At 39.0% G+C, this 19,514-nt stretch overlaps 1 protein-coding gene across 1 annotated transcript; it reads right to left on the bottom strand.

Moving 5' to 3' along the window:
- Positions 1-3,652: 3,652 nt before the first annotated feature.
- Positions 3,653-4,129, bottom strand: LOC148692478 (uncharacterized). Its single transcript, XM_088680954.1, has one exon. It carries the CDS (start codon positions 4,127-4,129, stop codon positions 3,653-3,655), a length of 477 nt encoding a protein of 158 aa, XP_088537080.1.
- Positions 4,130-19,514: the final 15,385 nt, after the last annotated feature.

The following is a 19,514-nucleotide window of genomic DNA, read 5'->3' as shown; positions in this document are numbered from 1 at the left end:
TATTGAAAGAAAAAGCTTGCATTTGCTCCCCCTATTATATAACCGGTCCCATCTCTCTCCAAACCTAACGTGGTAGAAAAAGGAATTGATAAACCCTAGCTAGCAAGAGCAGAAGCAAGGTAGTGCTAACTCTGCATCGATTCCCCCTCGATCAAACGATTGCCTTTTTCTTTCTTTTGATCTCATTGCCAATCTCCTGAAAGGCAGAACTGAAGAACGGGTTTGGTTCGAAGCGGTTCAGTTTTTTGCTAAAATCAAAATTGAACCGAAATTTCGATTCGGTTCAATTTTTTTTTTTTTTTTGATTTTTTTCGGTTCGGTTCCGTTTTTTCCATGATTTTTTTTTTTTAGATCTAGATATTGGTAAACTGGCCCAAAAGAGGACTTGCCAAACTAGCCCAAAAGATCCAACAAACAGTATAGGCCAAAGCCATAAAAGACAACAAAACAAAACCTAGGCTTCTACTGCAGCATCCGCTGCTGAGCATCCCTACTAACACAAATCCTTGCCACAAACCAACCGACGCCTCGCTGATTGTAACATCCAGCCATGGGGGGAGTAGGCATGACCCCTCTTCTTTCACCATCGATAAAGAAGAATCTTTCTAAATCACTTTGGGTCAGCAGGGCCTTCAAGCATCCGAAATACGCCGGGGTTGTAAATGGCATAGCGTTCTAAGATTGAGAACTATGAATAGTAGGAATAGTCTAAAGCAGTGGTAACTAGAAGAAGAGTCAAAGACTTTTTCCTAGCCGCTGATGGAGACAATGTGGGATCTCGTGCTCAGCCGGTTAAGCCGGTTGCTCTTTTAGAGAAATCGAATTTCTTGAAGATCCCCATGGGTTGAATACAAAGGACCCAAAAAAAAAAAAAATAATAATAATAATAATTTTAAATAATAATTTTAAATAATAATTTTAATAATAATTTAAATAATAATTTTATAAATAATAATTTTAGAGAAATCGGCTTTTTGCACCGTCTTGCAACTATTTAAATAATAATTTTATAAAAAAAATTTGACCACAGGTTGCTTAGGATAATCTAAAACTCTTTTTTTTGGAAAGGAGGATTTCGGGGTCTTACTTTATTGTGACCCGTTATCAGGAATGGAATAAGCTGAGAAGCAGCCCTCCTAACTGAATAGTTAGAGCCGTACCAATTCCATCCATCTGGAGAGACTTGCTATTATGAAGAGATATAAGGTGGACTATGCTGCTAAATGGTGCCAAGGCCTACTCCACCTGTTGTTGAGACTGATTAGCTTGTTGGGAAGGAGAAGACTACTCGCGTGGGCAGCTGTGAGAAATCCACTAAGCCTATTTTTGGGGATGATGCTGAGATCTATGCGCTTTTGAAACGATATCTGCTTGAAGACATGGACGCTTAAGCCAAGTTTGTCGATGGCGTTATAAAGGTTGTTTGCCCAAGTTCCTTTGCAAAACATACAACTAAGTATAGGAAGACTGCTCTACTTGCAATGATGCAAAAGACGGCTATTCTGGCAACTGAGTCTATATTCCTTCACCAAGAGGATACCAAGGCTGCCAAGGAGGTGGCAAAGGGCGTGGCAACCAAAGCTTATTCTTCCGCCTAGAAGATCAAGTGGTTAGAATCTGAGCTCGCCAAGTGATTGTTAACTTGAAGACTAGGCTTGACGCGATCCAAGTTAAGTATGAGAGTGCAGAGAAGGAGATTAGATGTCACATACCTCATATTCAAGATCTTGAGCGTGCCATTTCTGAGCTTCATTCTGTTACTTATGCAAAGGATGAAGAGTTAATTGATACTTATAACCAAGTGATCCACTTCAAGATCGTTGATAGGCTTGAACCCCAAGTGTTGGAACTCCAAGATACGCTGAAGATCAACAAAAGTTTGAAGAAAGAAGTGGATGAGCTACAGCGCGTCCATGTTGGTCTGCTTGAGGATAACAAGCAGCTAAAAGGTGAAAAGGTTGGGCTCGAGGCTTCACTTGTTCAAAGTCAGGTCGATTTCTACAAGTTGGGTTATGTCGATCATCTCTTTAATAAGCCGTCTGACTTCGAGTTTGCTGGGAAGACTTTGAAACCTTCTCTATTTCTCTAAAAAACTTGCATGCCTTTACTTTTGAGGCTTCCATTGGTGAAGTAGTTAGATAGGTTGATGCCCAAGCTGGAGTAGCCGGGGGTGAAATGTCGGATGATACTGCTACTGGGAGCGTTGTGTCTGCTGAAGGTGTGGCGGTCGAATAGTCGTGGGATGTCCAAGCTGCTGAATGATAGTCTTCTAGGTAGCCTTTAGGATTTCCTTTGTTTTCCTTATTGCTTTTGTTTTGCTTGACCTCCTTTGACCTTTGCTAGTCGTTGATCAATTTTGCTAGAAAATTTAATAAACTTGCTTCCTTCACTTTTCTCCATCTTCGCTTCTTTAGTTCATGCCTTAACCTTAGACTTTATAGACTAGTGGCAGGTGTGCTGGTTTTCTATAAGCAGACAAGCCTGCGTAGCCTATGCAGCCGTAAGTGTTGGTGTAGAACTTTGCAAAGTTGTTAGCCATAGGGTTGGCAACTAAACGCCTTACTTACAGAAGCAACAAATTCGCATAACCATTAGGTTGTTAACCTTGGCTTTCTCCAATTTCGTAGGTTGTGTAGCAAGTATTACAACACTTTAGGACTTGGTGTAGGTCGTTCCACGATTTGGTAGAAATGAAGCCCATCAACTGCATAGCATGTCGGCAGTGGATGAAACTTCATTTATGCGCGCTATCTTGTTTTACCTTTCACATAAACGTGTAGTTGTATAAGTTTAACACGGCTTACTACTCGAAGGGCAAGCCGTAAACAGTCTTCTGGAAATCATAGGCTACCTTAGTGCACTCGATAGCAGCTTTAGGGTTCCAGGACAGCCATCCGTAGGTCATACTACGTAATGTGCCCCCTCCGTCTCTAGGGCCTGGCTCCTTGCGTATTAGGCCAAGAGACCCAAAATTTTTTAGTTAGCTAAGCTTTGAAAAAGATCATTGTGGCTACTTCTAGGAATCCCAGCATAAGCCATTGTGCATCTAGTTATACTAGGAAAGCCCGGCTCATCCACGTTTGGATATTCATAGTGTAAAGTTTATCTTCCCGCCTTGGAGAGCAAACCCATATGGGTGTCAGGAAATTGGTTTACGCTCTTGCACTGAAGAGCAATTAGTTTATCCTTTCGCATTGGATAGCAGACCCAATTGGGTGACGGGGAATTGGTTTACCCTCTCGCACTGGAGAGCATGGTTGGTCCCGTAAAGGGGGCGCAATTTCTGCAATGAGTCTCTAAGAAGGGCACGATCTTCTTTTAAAGTGTAGGAGTGATCAGTTGTTGGAAGCCTACTGCCAAGCCAAGTTGTAGATTACTTCTACATTCCTCATTGAAAAATGAATGAAACGGACGAGAACTTCGTTGTAAGGTAGGAGCTGCATAACAACTGGATAGTTCTCGACTTGCGATGTGGTACCCATCAAGCTACATGAGTCTTCGAGCTTTGATGTAGTGGGAGGTCACACATGGTATTTCCTCAAATTGTAAGCGTTCTACTGCTTTTCAATCTCTTTGTCGTTCATGGTAGCAAGTGTGTAACTATATTTGTTGCATACTCTGCTGATCTTGTACAGACCTTTCCAGATGGGATTCATCTTTTTGGAGCCTTCTCTGGGGCAGTGGCGAAGGTTTTTCTTAGGATTAGATTTTTGGGTTGGAACTGCTGGATCTTGACCCTTTTATTGTAGCTGGAGAGGAGTTGCTGCTGGTAGGCTGCAATGTGGGTGATGATGGTCTGTTCACTTTTCTCTTCTGTTAGATCTAAGCTTGTGGCCATCTCCTTACTGTTCTGCTTGATGCTTGGCAGTAGAGTGCTGATACTTGGCACGATGACATTAGGAGAAATAATTGCTTCTGAACCAAATGTGAAAAAGAAAGAAATCTCACCGGTGGCTCGTTGTTTGGTGGTACGATACGCCCATAGACATTCGGGGAGTTCGTCTAACCATTTTCCCTTTTTATCGGAAAGAGATTTCTTGAGGTAATCGAGGATCATCTTGTTGGATGCTTTGAAGCCTAAAGTGTTGGCCTGCTTGGGCATCGAACCGTCTGGGGTGACAAGGACCATGCCTACTCTCGAAGCTTTGTAGTTGGATGCGCCGTCAACATGCAAATGCCAGAAGTCTCCATTAGGTGAAGCAGGCACGACTAGGGCGTGCTTGGCTTCCTCTGGGGTGTTGTTGGGTCATTCTGTTATGTCGCCTAGGCTAGGCGTTAAGGTGCAGTAGGAAGTTATGGAGTTGGGCTATGTTACACGCAGCAAGAGATGCTCAACTGTTGGTATTGGGGCACTCCAGAACTGAATTATGTAGCAAGGGTCGACTAGGGCCATGTGACGCATAGCAGGAGGTGATTTTCAACTGCTGGTACATATTGCTCATATGTAAAATCTTTTGGGGCGACGATGACAAAACTTGCTTCCGAGTGTGTCATTCTAGTGTTCGTCTACCCTTGGTGCACCTTTTGGGTTAAATTGTTACATTTGTCACAAAACTTTGCATCCACCAGTGTTTACGCCTTTATCATCGCGCGTCTGGATTGGGCAAAATAGTGCATCATGAGGATGACTGTGTGCATTTGAAGGTATAATTTGAGCTTTTGGGTTGCAAAAACTATCGTCAAAGTTAGCTTTTGAATTTTTAGTAGCTGGTTTTCGCATTAAGGAGAGATTTTGAACTGTGGAATACAGGTAGTTGGGCCCCCAGCTTTTCTCGTATGATGGTAGAGCTTATTGTTGCTTCAGATACCGTTAAACATGTGAATACGTCCTCCGCTACTTTCGGTTTCGATTCCCCCTCGATCCTCGTATTTGGATCGGCGAGACTCGTCCCAAAGTGCATGTTTCTCTGTCAGAGCAAAAGAGTCTACCAGAGTTAAATCTTCTTTCATGATCAATTTTCCGAATAGTGGGTGGTTTGCTGGAAGTCATTTTTGGAAGGCTGTTCTAGCTATCGAGTCATTGCATCCGACTATCTTTGCCTTCTTTGCTTTCTTTGCTTTGAACCTCTTCACATAGTTGTAAAACGACTCATTTGGGTTCTTCTTGACGTTAAACAAATGGTCAGACTTCTTCTTGATTGAGCGATATGATGAATATTATTTGGTGAAAACCAAAGAAAGTTTGTTGAAACTCCGGATGGATTGTGGCAGAAAGGTGTAAAACCAATCTTGTGCCTCACCTTGTAGAGTGATGGCGAATATCTTGCACATGAGATTGTCGTTGTTTCAATAAAGGATCATTGCGCTTTGGTAGTGGTTCAAGTGTCTCTCTGAGTCTCCATCTCCTTTGAATGATGTGAAATGTGGCATGTTAAACTTGCGTGAAGGCTCTGCCTGCTCGATCTCGTCCATGAAGGGTGACCTACTTATGTTGGTTATGTCCCTTCATAGTGCCTCGTAAATGACCTCGTTGTGTTGGAAATCGCACAATCGCTCGATCAAGTATCTTTCTACTTTTTCTTGAATTTGCCTTTGTTAGGGTAACGGAGCTCTCAGCTACCCCTAGTTGTGACCTGTTGGTTTAGGTTGCTCTTCTACGTGCTCGACTCATCTATGTCGCGTATGCGGTGCATGTGGTTCACATGTGGGTGGGAGGCTAGGGTTCAGCTCGACAACACGATGGGCTCGCGTTGGGCTTAAACGGCTTGGGCCGGCTCACCTTGGGCTTTGATGGCACGGCTCGGGCTGTGGTCGTGGTGCCGTCGATCTTGCCGAAGGTGGCTACCGTGGTGGTTGCTAAGGTGGTGCCCCGTGGGGGTGGTGTCGCTCCACTCATCATTGCGTTGAGCCTTGTAGATCACTGCAGTCCTAATTCTTGAACGTTGGAATTTCTATTTGTTGAGGTTTCCGAATCTCTTGCCATTGTACTTTTCTTTTATGTTTTTATCGAAGAATTTTTAGAAATAAAAATTCCAAGAATAAGAATGTACGAAAAATCTACAAATGAATAAGAAAACCTTGAATGCGAGAGCCTTCTATGAGTGTGTGACTCAACTCTCAATGAAAGCACCAATTTGTGGATGCAAATTTCTTCCTTCTTGTTCTTGGACAAAATTGCACCTACAAAACAAATAACACCTTAGCTTAAGGTTAAGAGCCTTATACGCCCACGATGATTTTTTTTTGTGAGGGGGGGTGGCTTTGGCCGAAGAACCTCTGATGAATCTCTGATGCCAAAGTTAGAATTTTGAGGGAAAAGTGTTTGGAGAATCTAGAGAATGTAGCAAAAGGATTCAACTTAGGTTTTTGGAGAAAATGGTTTGATATTTATAGGGGTATGGCCGGCCCCTTTGGGAGAGATAAGGATCGGCCACTTGGGTGGTTTTTTGGGTGCGATTCACAATTTATTAGCTAATTAATAAATTAATTGGATAATAAGTCAATTAATTAGCTAATTAATATAATTTGAAAGTAGAAGGCTCGAGATTCGATAACCTGCGTCACCATTTTTCATTCTTCCTATTATTTTAGTTCTTAAATGACATGTCATCCATCTGCAGTTTTTCATTTGTCTCAGTTTCTAAGTCATCTTTTGATCTCTCTCACTCTCTCATTTTTTTGAGGTAACTCTCCATCACTAACCCTTCAGTTCATTCAGCCTACAACAACCCCTTATATGTCACTTGTAATTGAGCGATGGGTTTTTCCTTTTATGTATAAGGGTCTCGGGGCATTTGCAAGTTCTCTTAAAGCATCTGCTGTAGCAATGGTTAAATTGAAGTTTATGACTCTGGTAGCGGAAGAACTTTTTTTTCCCTCATTTATCACAAGGAATAGTTATAAAACCATTGAAAACAAACGCCAAGTTGGGGATGTAGCTCGCTACGCACATGAGAGTACGGGGTTCAATAACCTGCATCTCCATTTTTCATTTTTCCTTTTATTTTTGTTCTTAAATGACATGTTGTTCATCTGCTGTTTTCAGGTATCTCATTTCCCAAGTTCTTTCCTGCTTTCTCTATAATTCTTCAGTGAAATAGGAGAACAACATCCCCTTAAATGTCAAATGCAATTTCTTTTGTAAAGTTGTCTCGAGGCATTTGATTAGAAGGTCAAGCATTTATAAACATTTTTATAAAATTAACTCTGCAAGTTGTCACAAAGCATCTGCTATAGCAATAGTTAAATCAGAGTTTATGATTTCAGGTTCAAACCTCGGTAGTGAAAAGTTTTGTATTTCTTTTTGCTTTTTTATCGCAAGCAATAGTTAAATAAAACCACTGAAAACAAAGTGCCAGGTTAGGGATGGTGCTATGCAAGTCGAAACCATTGAAAACAAATGCCAAGTTGAGAATGTAGCTGGCTACGCACATGAGAAGTACAAGGTTCAATAACCTGCATCTCCATTTTTCATTGTTCCTTTTATTTTGGTTCTTAAACGACATGTTGTTCATATGTTGTTTTCATGTATCTCATTTTCCAAGTTCTCTCCTACTCTCTCTATAATTCTTCAGTGAAATAGGCAAACAACATCCCCTTAAATGTCAAAATGCAATTTCTTTGGTAAAGTTGTCTTGAGGCATTTAAAGGTCAAGCATTTATAAAAAAAATTATACAATTAACACCTCAAGTTGTCACAAAGCATCCACTATAGAAATGGTTAAATCAAAGTATATGATTCCGGGTTTGAACCGGAAAGTTTTGTATTTCTTTTTTCTTTTTTATCGCAAGCAATAGTTAAATAAAGCCATTGAAAACAAAATGCCAGGTTGGGGATTCTGCTCACTATGCACGCGAGAGGCCCGATATTCGATAACTTACCTCACTAGTTTTCATTCTTCCTATTATTTTGGTTCTTAAATGACATGTCGTCCATCCGTTGTTTTTCGTTTGTCTTTCTAAGTCATCTCCTGATGTCTCTCTCTTTCTCTCTTTCTCTCTTTCTCTCCCTCATCTTTTTTAGGTAACTTTCTCTCATTAACTATTTAGTTAAATCGGCCTACAACAGCCCCTTATATGTCACTTGCAATTGAGGGGTGGGTTTTTCTTTTAATATATAGGGGTCTCAGGGAATTTGCGAGCCAAACATTTGTAAACGTTTATATACATTTAAATCATCAAGTTCTCACAGAGCATCCGATGTAGCAATGGTTAAATAAAAGTTTATGATTCCAGGTTCGAACCCCGGCAGCGGAAGAACTTTTTTTTTCCTCACTTATCACAAGGAATAGTTAAATAAAACCATTGAAAACAAAATGTCAAGTAGCTCGCTACGCATGCGAGAAGTACAGGGTTCGATAACCTACATCTCCATTTTTCATTTTTCCTTTTATTTTTCATCTTAAATGGCATGTTGTTAACCTGCTACTTTTAGACCATCTTCAAATGAGATTTTAAATTTTAAACCTAAAATTTAAATTTGAAGGCTTACATGGCACTTTGACATCTTTTAAACTTTTGCTCTCCAACCGATATGTCAAATTTTAAACGTAAAATAATCATTCATGTACTTTCCTTGCATTGGGAATGAAAAGAAACAAAAGAATAATGCTTTAAACTAATAAAAAACATTTAATAATTGATTAAAAAAATCTGAAGGTGTTGTCAAATTTGGCAGCAAGGGGGATAGATGTCAATCCATGTCATGCCACATCAGATTTGGCTTCTCAGTTGGAAAACATTAATGCTGTTTTTTGTTACCGTTATTACTAATTTGGATAATTTAACATCCCCTTTGGAGATGCTCTTAGGTATCTTATTTTCCAAGTTCTCTCCGGCTCTCTCTATAATTCTTCAATGAAATGGGGGAACAACAATCCCTTAAATATCAAATGCAATTTTTTTTTTTGTAAAGTTGTATCGAGGCATTTGAAGGTCAGGCTTTTATAAACATTTTTATACAATTAACTCCTCAAGTTGACACAAAGCATCCGTTGTAGCAAAGGTTAAATCAGCGTATATGATTCTGGGTTTGAAACCCGCCAACTGAAAGTTTTGTATTTCTTTTTTCTTTTTTTTATCACAAGCAATAATTAAATAAAACAAATGAAAACAAAATGGCAGGTTAGGGATGTTGCTCAGTATGCAAGCGGGAGGCCCAAGATTCAATAACCTGCATTACCATTTTTCATTCTTCCTATTATTTTGGTTCTTTACCTCTTCCAAGCGCAGAATAACCTACACCAAGTCCTAAAGTGTTGAGATACTTGTTACACAACCTACGGAATTGGAGAAAAAAAAGGTTAACAGCCTAGTGGTTACGCAGACTTGTCTGCTTCTGTAAGTAAGGCATCCGGCTGTCAACCCCATGGCTAACAACTTTGTAAAGCTCTACACCAACACCTACGGCTGCATAGGCTACGCGGGCCTGTCTGCTTATAGAAAAGTAGCACGTTTGCCATTGGTCTATAAAGTCTAAATGTTAGGGCACAAACAAAAGAAGTGAAGATGAAGAAAAGCAAAGGAAGCATGTTTATAAACAACTAGCAAAGGCCGAATGAGTTCAAGCAAAACAAAAGCTACAAGGAAAAACAAATAAAATCCTAAACGCTACCTAGAAGACTACACTTCAGCAGCTTAGATATCCCATAACTACTTGGTCACCACACCTTTAGCAGCCGTGATACTCTTAGTAGTGGCATCATCTAGCGCTTCACCCCCGGCTGCCCCAGCCTGGGCACCAACTTCTCCAACTACTTCACCAATGGAAGCCTCAAAAGTAAAAGCAAGCAAGTCTTCCGGAGAAATAGAAAAAGTCTCGAAACCTCGAGCCCTTCCTTCTCACCCTTTATCTGCTCATCCTCCTCGAGCAGACCAACATGGACCCGCTGCAGCTCATCCATTTCCTTCTTCAGACTTTCATTGATCTTCAGTACACCTTGAAGTTCCAACACTTGGGGTTCAAGCCTATCGACGATTCTCTTGAAGTGGATCACTTGATTATAAGCAGCAATCAAACTTTTTATGCTTTGTATAAGCAGCTAAACGAAGCTCAGAAACTACAAACTCTAGATCTTGAAGCTGAGGTATGTAACATCCAATCTCTTTCTCTGCACTTTCATACTTAACTTGGATCTCGTCAAGCTTAGTCTTCAAGTCAACGATATCTTGGCAAGTGATCTCAAGCTGCAGAAAAGTGGAGGCAGAAGTATTAGACCCCTACAAAGCAACGAGCTTAGATTCCAACCTCTTGATCTCCTCGGCCAAGGAATAAGCTTCAGCTCCCATAGTCATCATCACCTCCTTGGCAGCCTTGCTATATTTGCATCATAGTAAGCAAAGCAGTCCTTCTATATTGGGTTGTATGCTTCGCAAAAAGAACTTGGGCAAACAAACCTTTCTAATGCCATCAACAAACTTGGCACAAGCGTCCATGTCTTCAAGCAGATATGGTTTTAAGAGCACACAGATCTCAGCAACCTCCCTAAAAGATAGCTTAGTGGATTTCTCACGACTGCTCATGCAAGCAATCTCCTCATTTCCAATAGGTAAATCAGTCTCAGCAGCAAAGGGACTGGGCATTGGCGCCACTTTAGCAACAAAGTCCACCTTATCACTCTTCATAATAACAAGTTTCTCCAAAGGTAAACCGAACTCGGCTCCCAATAGACGACTTGGTACAGACCTCGACACTGGGGGCATGATAGGACTGTTACGCTGAGCAATCCTATCAACAATCGTACAAGCCATTCTCGACATAGCAGGTGCCACCTGGTCAGATCTAGCAGCCTCATTTTTTTTCCCATTGGAAAAAGTCATGTCACTCACAGGACTTTTGGCAGCAGGTGAACCCTCACAAGTAGTGGATATGGTCTTTAGTTTTCTCAACTTGCATCTCTTGAGTAAGCGGGGAAGATCTTTTCTTTCCACCTTCATTCATAATAAACTCCATGACAGAGTTCAGACGAGCCAATGCATCTGCCTTGATCCTCTTTACCTCATTTCTCGAGAGCAGCCCACCTTTCTCCTAGCGAAGATAACTAAGCAACTAACACTATTCACGGTACTCAGTAGGGGAGCTCAACCCATACTGGTTTTTCCTTCATTTTTTTTTCTCAAACCAACAAGCAGAAGGTCTGCATGCCCTGCATTCTAGAAGCCCATGAGGCCCGCGACCTTTTCATTTCTCTCAATCGCCTGCCTGGCTCGCGTCAGGATTAAGAGTCCAAAGGACATGAACTATACAGCTCACCTAGCACTGCGCCCCAGCGCCTCAATCCGCGGCCGTAGCCGTGCAAGCTGCCCTTAGCTCTAGCCAAGCCAAGCAGCCCAAGCAGTGGTCCCTATCACAACACCTCTTTGGCCTATGCCGAGCCTACTTCTGGCCCATGCAAGCCAACGTGCCGCACCACCCCGACGGCTACCCTGTGACAGCACTATCCACAACACCTCATTGGCCTACACACGAGCAGCGGGCAATCATCTTTCAATCAAGTCAAAAGTGCCCAAAATAGGTATTTCATCTTCTCCACAAGGTAACCCCCAAAACATTCCTTTTAAATTATGTTAATTGGTTAATTAATGGAATTATTGCCTAATTAATCCATTAATTGCCAATTAAACTATCAATCACAACCAAAAAATACACAAGAGGCCGGTCACCTTCTCTCCCAAAGGGACCGGCCATGCATTATATATTTGACCTCATTTTCTCTAAAAAAAACTAGGTATTCACTCTTGCTAAACTCTCTAAATTCTCCAAACACTTTTCCCTCAAAATTCTAACCTTGGCATCGGAGGTTATTCGGCCAAAGGCCCCCCACCCCAAAAAATCATCATGGGTGCGTGAGCCTCTTGGCCTTGACTTAAGGTGTTATTTGTTTTGTAGGTGCAATTTTGTCGAAGAACAAGGAGGAAGAAATTTGCATCCACATACATGTTTTTCATCTGTTGCTTTTAGGTATCTTATTTTCCAAGTTCTCTCCTACTCTCTCTATAATTCTTCAGTAAAATAGGGGAAGAACAACCCCTTAAATGTCAAATGCAATTTTTTTTTTTGAAAGTTATCTCAAGGCATTTGAATGTCAAGCATATATAAACATTTTTATATAATTAACTCCTCAAATTGTCGCAAAGCTTCTGCTATAGAAATGGTTAAATCAACGTTTATGACTCCAGGTTCAAACCCCAGCAGCAGAAAGTTTTGTATTTCTATTTTCCTTTTTATCGCAAGCAATAGTTAAATAAAACCTCTTAAAACAAATTGCCAAGTTGGGGATGTTGCTCGCTATGCAAGCGGTAGGCCCAAGATTCGATAACCTGCATCACCATTTTCATTGTTCCTATTATTTTGGTACCTAAATGATATGTCGTCCATCAGCTGTTCTTCGTTTTTCTTAGTTTCTAAGTCATCTCCTAATCTCTCTCTCTCTCTCTCTCTCTCTCTCTCTCTCTTTGAGGCAACTCTTACTCATTAACTCTTTAGCTAAATCGGTCCACAACAGCCCCTTATATGTCACTTGCAATTGAGGGGTGGGTTTTTCTTTTTAAGTATAGAGGTCTCAGGGGATTTGCAAGCCAATAATTTGTAAATATTTATATACAATAAAATCACCAAGTTCTCACAAAGCATCTGCTGTAGCAATGGTTAAATCAAAGTTTCTAATTTTGAGTTCGAATCCCGGTGGCAAAAGAACTTTTTTTTTTCACACATTTATCGCAAGGAATAGTTAATTAAAGCCATTGAAAATAAAATGCCAAGTTGGGGATGTAGCTCGCTACGGACGTAACAAGTACGGGTTTCGATAACCTGCATCTCCATTTTTCATTTTTCCTTTTATTTTTGTTCTTAAGCGGCATGTTGTTCATCTGCTGTTTTGAGGTATCTCATTTTCAAAGTTCTCTCCTGCTCTCTCTCTATAATTCTTCAGTGAAATAGGAAAACAACATCCCTTTAAATATCAAATGCATTTTTTTTTTTTTTGTAAAATTGTCTCGAGGCATTTGCAGGTCAAACATTATAAACATTTTTATACAATCAACTCCTCAAGTTGTCACAAAGCATCCGTTGTAGCAGAGCTTAAAACAACGTTTATGATTCCAGGTTCGAACCCCGGTAGTGGAAGATTTTGTATTCCTTTTTTCTACTTTTTCGCAAGAAATGGTTAAATAAAACCATTGAAAACAAAATGCCAGGTTGGGCATGTTGCTCGCTATGCAAGCGGGAGGCCCGAGATTCGATAACCCACATCAGCATTTTTCATTCTTCCTATTATTTTGGTTCTTAAATGACATATCGTCTATCCGCTGTTTTTCATTTATCTCAGTTTCTAAGTCATCTCTTGATCTCTCTGTCCCTCTCCTTTTTTTTTTTTTTTTTTTTTTGATGTAACTCTCTCTCTCCTTAACTATTCAGTTAAATAGGCCTACAACAGCACCTTATATGTCACTTGCAATTGAGGGCTGGGTTTTTCTTTTAATGTAAACATTGCCAATCATTTGTAAAAATTTATATACATTTAAATCATCATGTTCTCACAAAGCATCCATTGTAGTAGTGGTTAAATCAAAGTTTATGATTCTGGGTTCAACCTCGGCATCGGAATAACTTTTTTTTTCCTCAATTATCACAAGGAATAGTTAAATAAAACCATTGAAAACAAAATGCCAAGTTTGGCATGTAGCTTTCTACGCCATGAGAAGTACGGGGTTTGATAACCTGCATATCTATTTTTCATTTTTCCTTTTTATTTTTCTTCATAAACAGCATGTTGTTAATCTGTTGTTTTCAGGTATCTCATTTTCAAAGTTCTATCATGCTCTCTCTATAATTCTTCAGTGAAATAGGGGAACAACAACCCCAATATTAAATGCAATTTTTTTTTTGTAAAGTTGTCTCAAGGCAGTTCAAGCTCAAGCATTTATAAACATTTTTATACATTCAACTCCTCAAGTTGCCACAAAGCATCCGTTGTAGCAATGGTTAAATCAACGTTTAAGATTCTGGGTTCAAACCCCGGCAGCAGAAAATTTTGTATTTCTTTTTTTCTTTTTTGTCGCAAGCAATAGTTAAATAAAATTATTGAAAACAAAATGCCAGTTTCGGAATGTTGCTCGATATGCAAGCAGAAGGCCTGAGATTCAATAACCAACATCACCATTTTCATTCTTCCTATTATTTTGGTTCTTAAATGACATGTCGTCCATCCGCTGTTTTTCGTTTGTCTCAATTTCAAAGTCACCTCCTAATCTCTCTCTCTCTCTCTCTCATTTTTTTTTTTTGAGGTAACTCTCTCTCATTAACTCTTCAATTAAATAGGTCTACAACAGCCCCTTATATGTCACTTGCGACTAAGGGGTGGGTTTTTCTTTTTATGTATAGGGGTCTCGGGAGATTTGCATGCCAATCATTTGTAAACATTTATATACAGTTAAATCATTAAGTTCTTAGAAAGCATCCACTATAGCAATGGTTAAATCAAAGTTTCTGATTTCGAGTTCGAACCCCGACAGCGGAGGAACATTTTTTTCCTCATTTGTCACAAGGAATAGTTAATTAAAACCATTGAAAATAAAATGCCAAGTTGGGGATGTATCTCGATGCGCACACGAGAAGTACGGGGTTCGATAACCTGCATCTCCATTTTTAATTTTTCCTTTTATTTTTGTTATTAAACGACATGTTGTTCATCTGCTGTTTTTAGGTATCTTATTTTCCAAGTTCTCTCCTGCTCTCTCTCTCTCTCTCTATAATTCGTCAGTGAAATAGCAAAATACCATCCACTTAAATATCAAATGCAATTTTTTTTTTTTTTTTTTTTTTGTAAAGTTGTCTCGAGGCATTTGCAGCAAAATCATTACAAACATTTTTTATACAATTAACTCCCCAAGTTGTCACAAAGCATTCGCAGTAGGAAAGGTTAAATCAACGTTTATCATTCAAGGTTCGAACCCAAGCAGCGGAAAGTTTTGTATTTCTTTTTTCGATAGTTAAATAAAACCATTGCAAACACAATGCCAGGTTGGGGATGTTACTCACTATGCAAGCAGGAGGCTCGAGATTCATAAACCTGGATCACCATTTTTCATTCTTCCTATTATTTTGCTACTTAAATGACTTGTCGTCCATCCGCTGTTTTTTATTTGTCACAGTTTCTAAGTCATCTCCTGATCTCTCTCTCTCTCTCACTTTTTTGAGGTAACTCTCTCTCATTAACTCTCAATTAAATAGGCCTACAACAGCGCCTTATATGTCACATGCAATTGAGGGAGGGTTTTTCTTTTAATGTATAAAAGGTCTCGGGGCATTTGCAAGCCAATCATTTGTCACAAAGCATCCGCTGTAGCAATGGTTAAATCAAAGTTTATTATTATGAGTTCGAACCTCGACAGCGGAAGAACTTTTTTTTTTTCCTCATTTGTCACATGGAATAGTTAAATGAAACCATCGACAACAAAATGCCATGTTTGGTATGTTGCTCTGTACGCACGTGAGATGTACGGGGTTGAAAGTCAAGCCTCGAGGCGTTTGAAAGTCAAGCATTTATAAACATTTTTATACAATTAACTCCTCATGTTGTCATAAAGCATCTGTTGTAGCAAAGGTTAAATCAGTGTTAATGATTTCTGGTTCAAACCCCGACAGCAGAAAGTTTTGTATTTCTTTTTTCTTTTTTATTGCAAGCAATAGTTAAATAAAATCATTGAAAACAAAATGCCAGGTTGGGGACGTTGCTCGCTATGCAATCAGAAGGCCCGAGATTCGATAACCTGCATCAGCATTTTCATTCTTCCTATTATTTTGGTTCTAAATTGACATGTCGTCCATCCACTGGTTTTCATTTGTCTAAATTTCTAAGTCATCTCCTGATCGCTCTCTGTCTCTCATTTTTTTTTTTAGGTAACTTTCTCTCATTAACTCTTTTGGTCTACAACAGCCCTTTATTTGTCACTTACAATTTAGGGGTGGGATTTTTTTTTTTTTTTTTTTTGTATAGGGGTCTCGGGGGATTTGCAAGCCAATCATTTGTAAACATTTATATACAGTTAAATCGTCAAGTTCTCACAAAGCATCCGTTGTAGCAATGGTTAAATCAAAGTTTCTGATTCCGGGTTCAAATCCTGGCAGCGGGAGAACTTTTTTTTCCTCATTTATCACAAGGAATAGTTAATTAAAACCATTGAAAGTAAAATGCCAAGTTGGGGATGTACCTCGCTGCTCACCCGAGAAGTAGGGGGTTCGATAACTTGCATCTCCATTTTTCATTTTTCCTTTTATTTTTGTTCTTAAACGACACGTTGTTCATCTGTTGTTTTCAAGTATCTAATTTTCCAAGTTCTCTCCTGCTCTCTCTATAATTCTTCAGTGAAATTGGGGAACAACATCCACTTAAATGTCAAATGCAACCCCTTTTTTTTTTTTTTTTTTTTTGTAAAGTTGTCTCGTGGCATTTGCAACAAAAGCATGGTAAACATTTTTATACAATGAACTCCTCAAGTTGTCACAAAGCATCCGCTGTAGCAAAGGTTAAATCAACGTTTATGATTCCTAGTTTTAACCCAGGCAATGGAAAGTTTTATATTTCTTTTTTCATTTTATTGCAAGCAATAGTTAAATAACACCATTGAAAACAAAATGCCATGTTGAGGATGTTGCTCACTATGCAAGCGGGAGATCCGAGATTCGATAACCTGCATCAACATTTTTCATTCCTCCTATAATTTTGGTTTTGAAATGACATGTCGTCCATCCTCTGTTTTTCGTTTGTCTCTGTTTCTAAGTCATCTCCTGATCTCTCTCTCTCTCTCTCTCTCTCTCTCTCTCTCTCATTTTTTTTGAGGTAACTCTCTCTCCTTAACTATTCACTTAAAAAGGCCTACAACAGCCCTTTATATGTCGCTTGCAATTGAGGGGTTTGTTTTTCTTTTAATATATAGGGGCTCGGGGCATTTGCAAACAAATCATTTGTAAACGTTTATATACATTTAAATCATCAAGTTCTTACAAAGCATCTGTTGTAGCAATGGTTAATTCAAAGTTTATTATTTTGGGTTCAAACCTCGGTAGTTTTCCTCATTTATCACAAGGAATAGTTAAATAGAACCATTGAAAACAAAATGCCAAGTTTGGGATGTAGCTCTCTACGCACGCGAGAAGTACAAGGTTCGATAACTTGCATCTCCATTTTTCATTTTTCCTTTTATTTTTCTTCTTAAACGGCATGTTTTAATCTGCTGTTTTCAGGTATCTCATTTTCCAAGTTCTATGCTCCTCTATCTATAATTCTTTAGTGAAATAGGGGAAGAACAACCCCTTAAATGTCAATTGCAATTTTTTTTTTGTAAAGTTGTCTTGAGGCATCTGAAGGTCAAGCATTTTTAAACATTTTTATACAATTAACTCCTGAAGTTGTCTCAATTCATCCGCTGCAGCTAAGGTTAAATCAACGTTTATGATTCCTGGTTCAAAACCCAGTAGCAGAAAGTTTTGTATTTCTTTTTTCTTTTTTATTGCAAGCAATAGTTAAATAAAACCATTGAAAACAAAATGCTAGGTTGGGGATGTTGCTCGCTATGCAAGCGTAAGGGCCGAGATTTGATAACCTACATCATCATTTTCATTCAACCTATTATTTTGGTTCTTAATTGACATATCGTCCATCCGCTGGTTTTTGTTTGTCCCAGTGCCTAAGTCATCTCCCGATCTCTCTCTCATTTTTTTTTGGGGTAACTCTCTCTCTCTCTCTCATTAACTCTTCAGTTAAATAGGTCTACAACAACCCCTTATATGTCACCTGAAATTGAGGGGAGGGAGGGTTTTTCGTTTTATGTATAGCAGTCTCGAGGGGATTTGCAAGCCAATCATTTCTAAATATTTATATACAGTTAAATCAACAAGTTCTCACAAAACATCCGTTGTAGCAATGGTTAAATCAAAGTTTCTGATTCCGAAGGGGAAGAACATTTTTTTCCCCTCATTTATCACAAGGAATAGTTAATTAAAACCATTGAAAATAAAATGCCAAGTTTGGGATGTAGCTCGATACTCGCACGAGAAGTACGGTATCTCATTTTCCAAGTTCTCCCCTACTTTTTCTATAATTCTTCAGTGAAATAGGGGAACAACATCCACTTAAATGTCAAATGAAATTTTTTATTTATTTTTTTATTTATTTTTTTTTTTTTTTGTAAAGTTGTCTCGAGGCATTTGCAGGTCAAGCATTATAAACATTTGTATACAATTAACTCCTCAAGTTGTCACAAAGCTTCCGCTATAGCAAAGGTTAAATCAATGTTTATGATTCCAGGTTTGAACCCCGGCAGTGGAAATTTTTGTATTTCTTTTTTCTTTTTATTGCAAGCAGTGGATAAATAAAACCATTGAAAACAAAATGTCAGGTTAGGGATGTTGCTCGCTATGCAAGCGAGAGGCCCGAGATTCGATAACTTGCATCATCATTTTTAATCTTCCTATTATTTTTGTTTATAAATGACATGTCGTCCTTCCGCTATTTTTTGTTTGTCTCAGTTTCTAAGTCATCTCCTAATCTCTCTCTCTCTTTCGGTAACTCTTTAGTTAAATAGACCTACAACAACCCCTTATATGTCACTTGTAATTGAGGGGTGGGATTTTCCTTTTATGTATACGGGTTTCGGGTTATTTGCAAGCCAATGTAAACATTTATATACACTTAAATCATCAAGTTCTCACAAAGCATCCATTGTATATCAATGGTTAAATCAAAGTTTCTAATTCCGGGTTCGAATCCCGGCTGCGAAAGAACTATTTTTTTCCCTCATATATCACAAGGACCAGTTACATAAAACCATCGAAAGCAAAAGGCATGCGAGAAGTATTAGGTTCAATAACCTGCCTCTCCATTTTTCTGTTTTCCTTTTATTTTTGTTCTTAAACGACATGTTGTTCATCTACTGTTTTCAATCATTTTCCAAGTTCTCTCCGGCTCTCTTTATAATTCTTCAGTGAAATAGGGGAGCACATCCCCTTACATGTCAAATGCAATTTTTTTTTTTTGTAAAGTTGTCTCCAGGAATTTGCAGGTTAGACATTATAAACAATTTTACACAATTAACTCCTCAAGTTGTCACAAAGCATCCACTGTAGCTATGGTTAAATCAACGTTTATGATTCCGGGTTTTAACCCCAGCAGTGGAAGATTTTCTATTTCTTTTTTCTTTTTTATCACCAGCAATAGTTAAATAAAACCATTGAAAACAAAATGCCAAGTTGGGGATGTTGCTCACTATGCAAGCGGGAGGCCCAAGATTCGATAACCTGCATCACCATTTTTCATTCTTCCTATTATTTTGGTTCTTAAATGACATGTCGTCCATCCGTTGTTTTTCATTTGTCTCAGTTTCTAAGTCATCTCCTGATCTCCCTCTCTCTCTCTCTCATTTTTTTGAGGTAACTCTCTCTCAGTAACTCTTCAGTTAAATAGGCCTACAACAGCCCCTTATATGTCACTTGCAGTTGTGGGGTGGGTTTTTCTTTTTATGTATAGGGGTCTCAAGGCATTTGCAAGCCAATCATTTGTAAACATTTATAGACAGTT

Source organism: Pyrus communis, chromosome 12 (genome assembly GCF_041283825.1).
Source record: "Pyrus communis isolate YQ-2024b chromosome 12, ASM4128382v1, whole genome shotgun sequence".
Taxonomy (NCBI): domain Eukaryota; kingdom Viridiplantae; phylum Streptophyta; class Magnoliopsida; order Rosales; family Rosaceae; genus Pyrus; species Pyrus communis.
The sequence above is the reverse complement of the archived record's forward strand: the minus strand, read 5'-3'. Positions and strand labels throughout refer to the sequence as shown.

Bases quoted from the DNA above. Each gene is read 5' to 3' on its own strand.
- LOC148692478 (XM_088680954.1), bottom strand. From the start codon at position 4,129: ATGGTCCTTGTCACCCCAGACGGTTCGATGCCCAAGCAGGCCAACACT.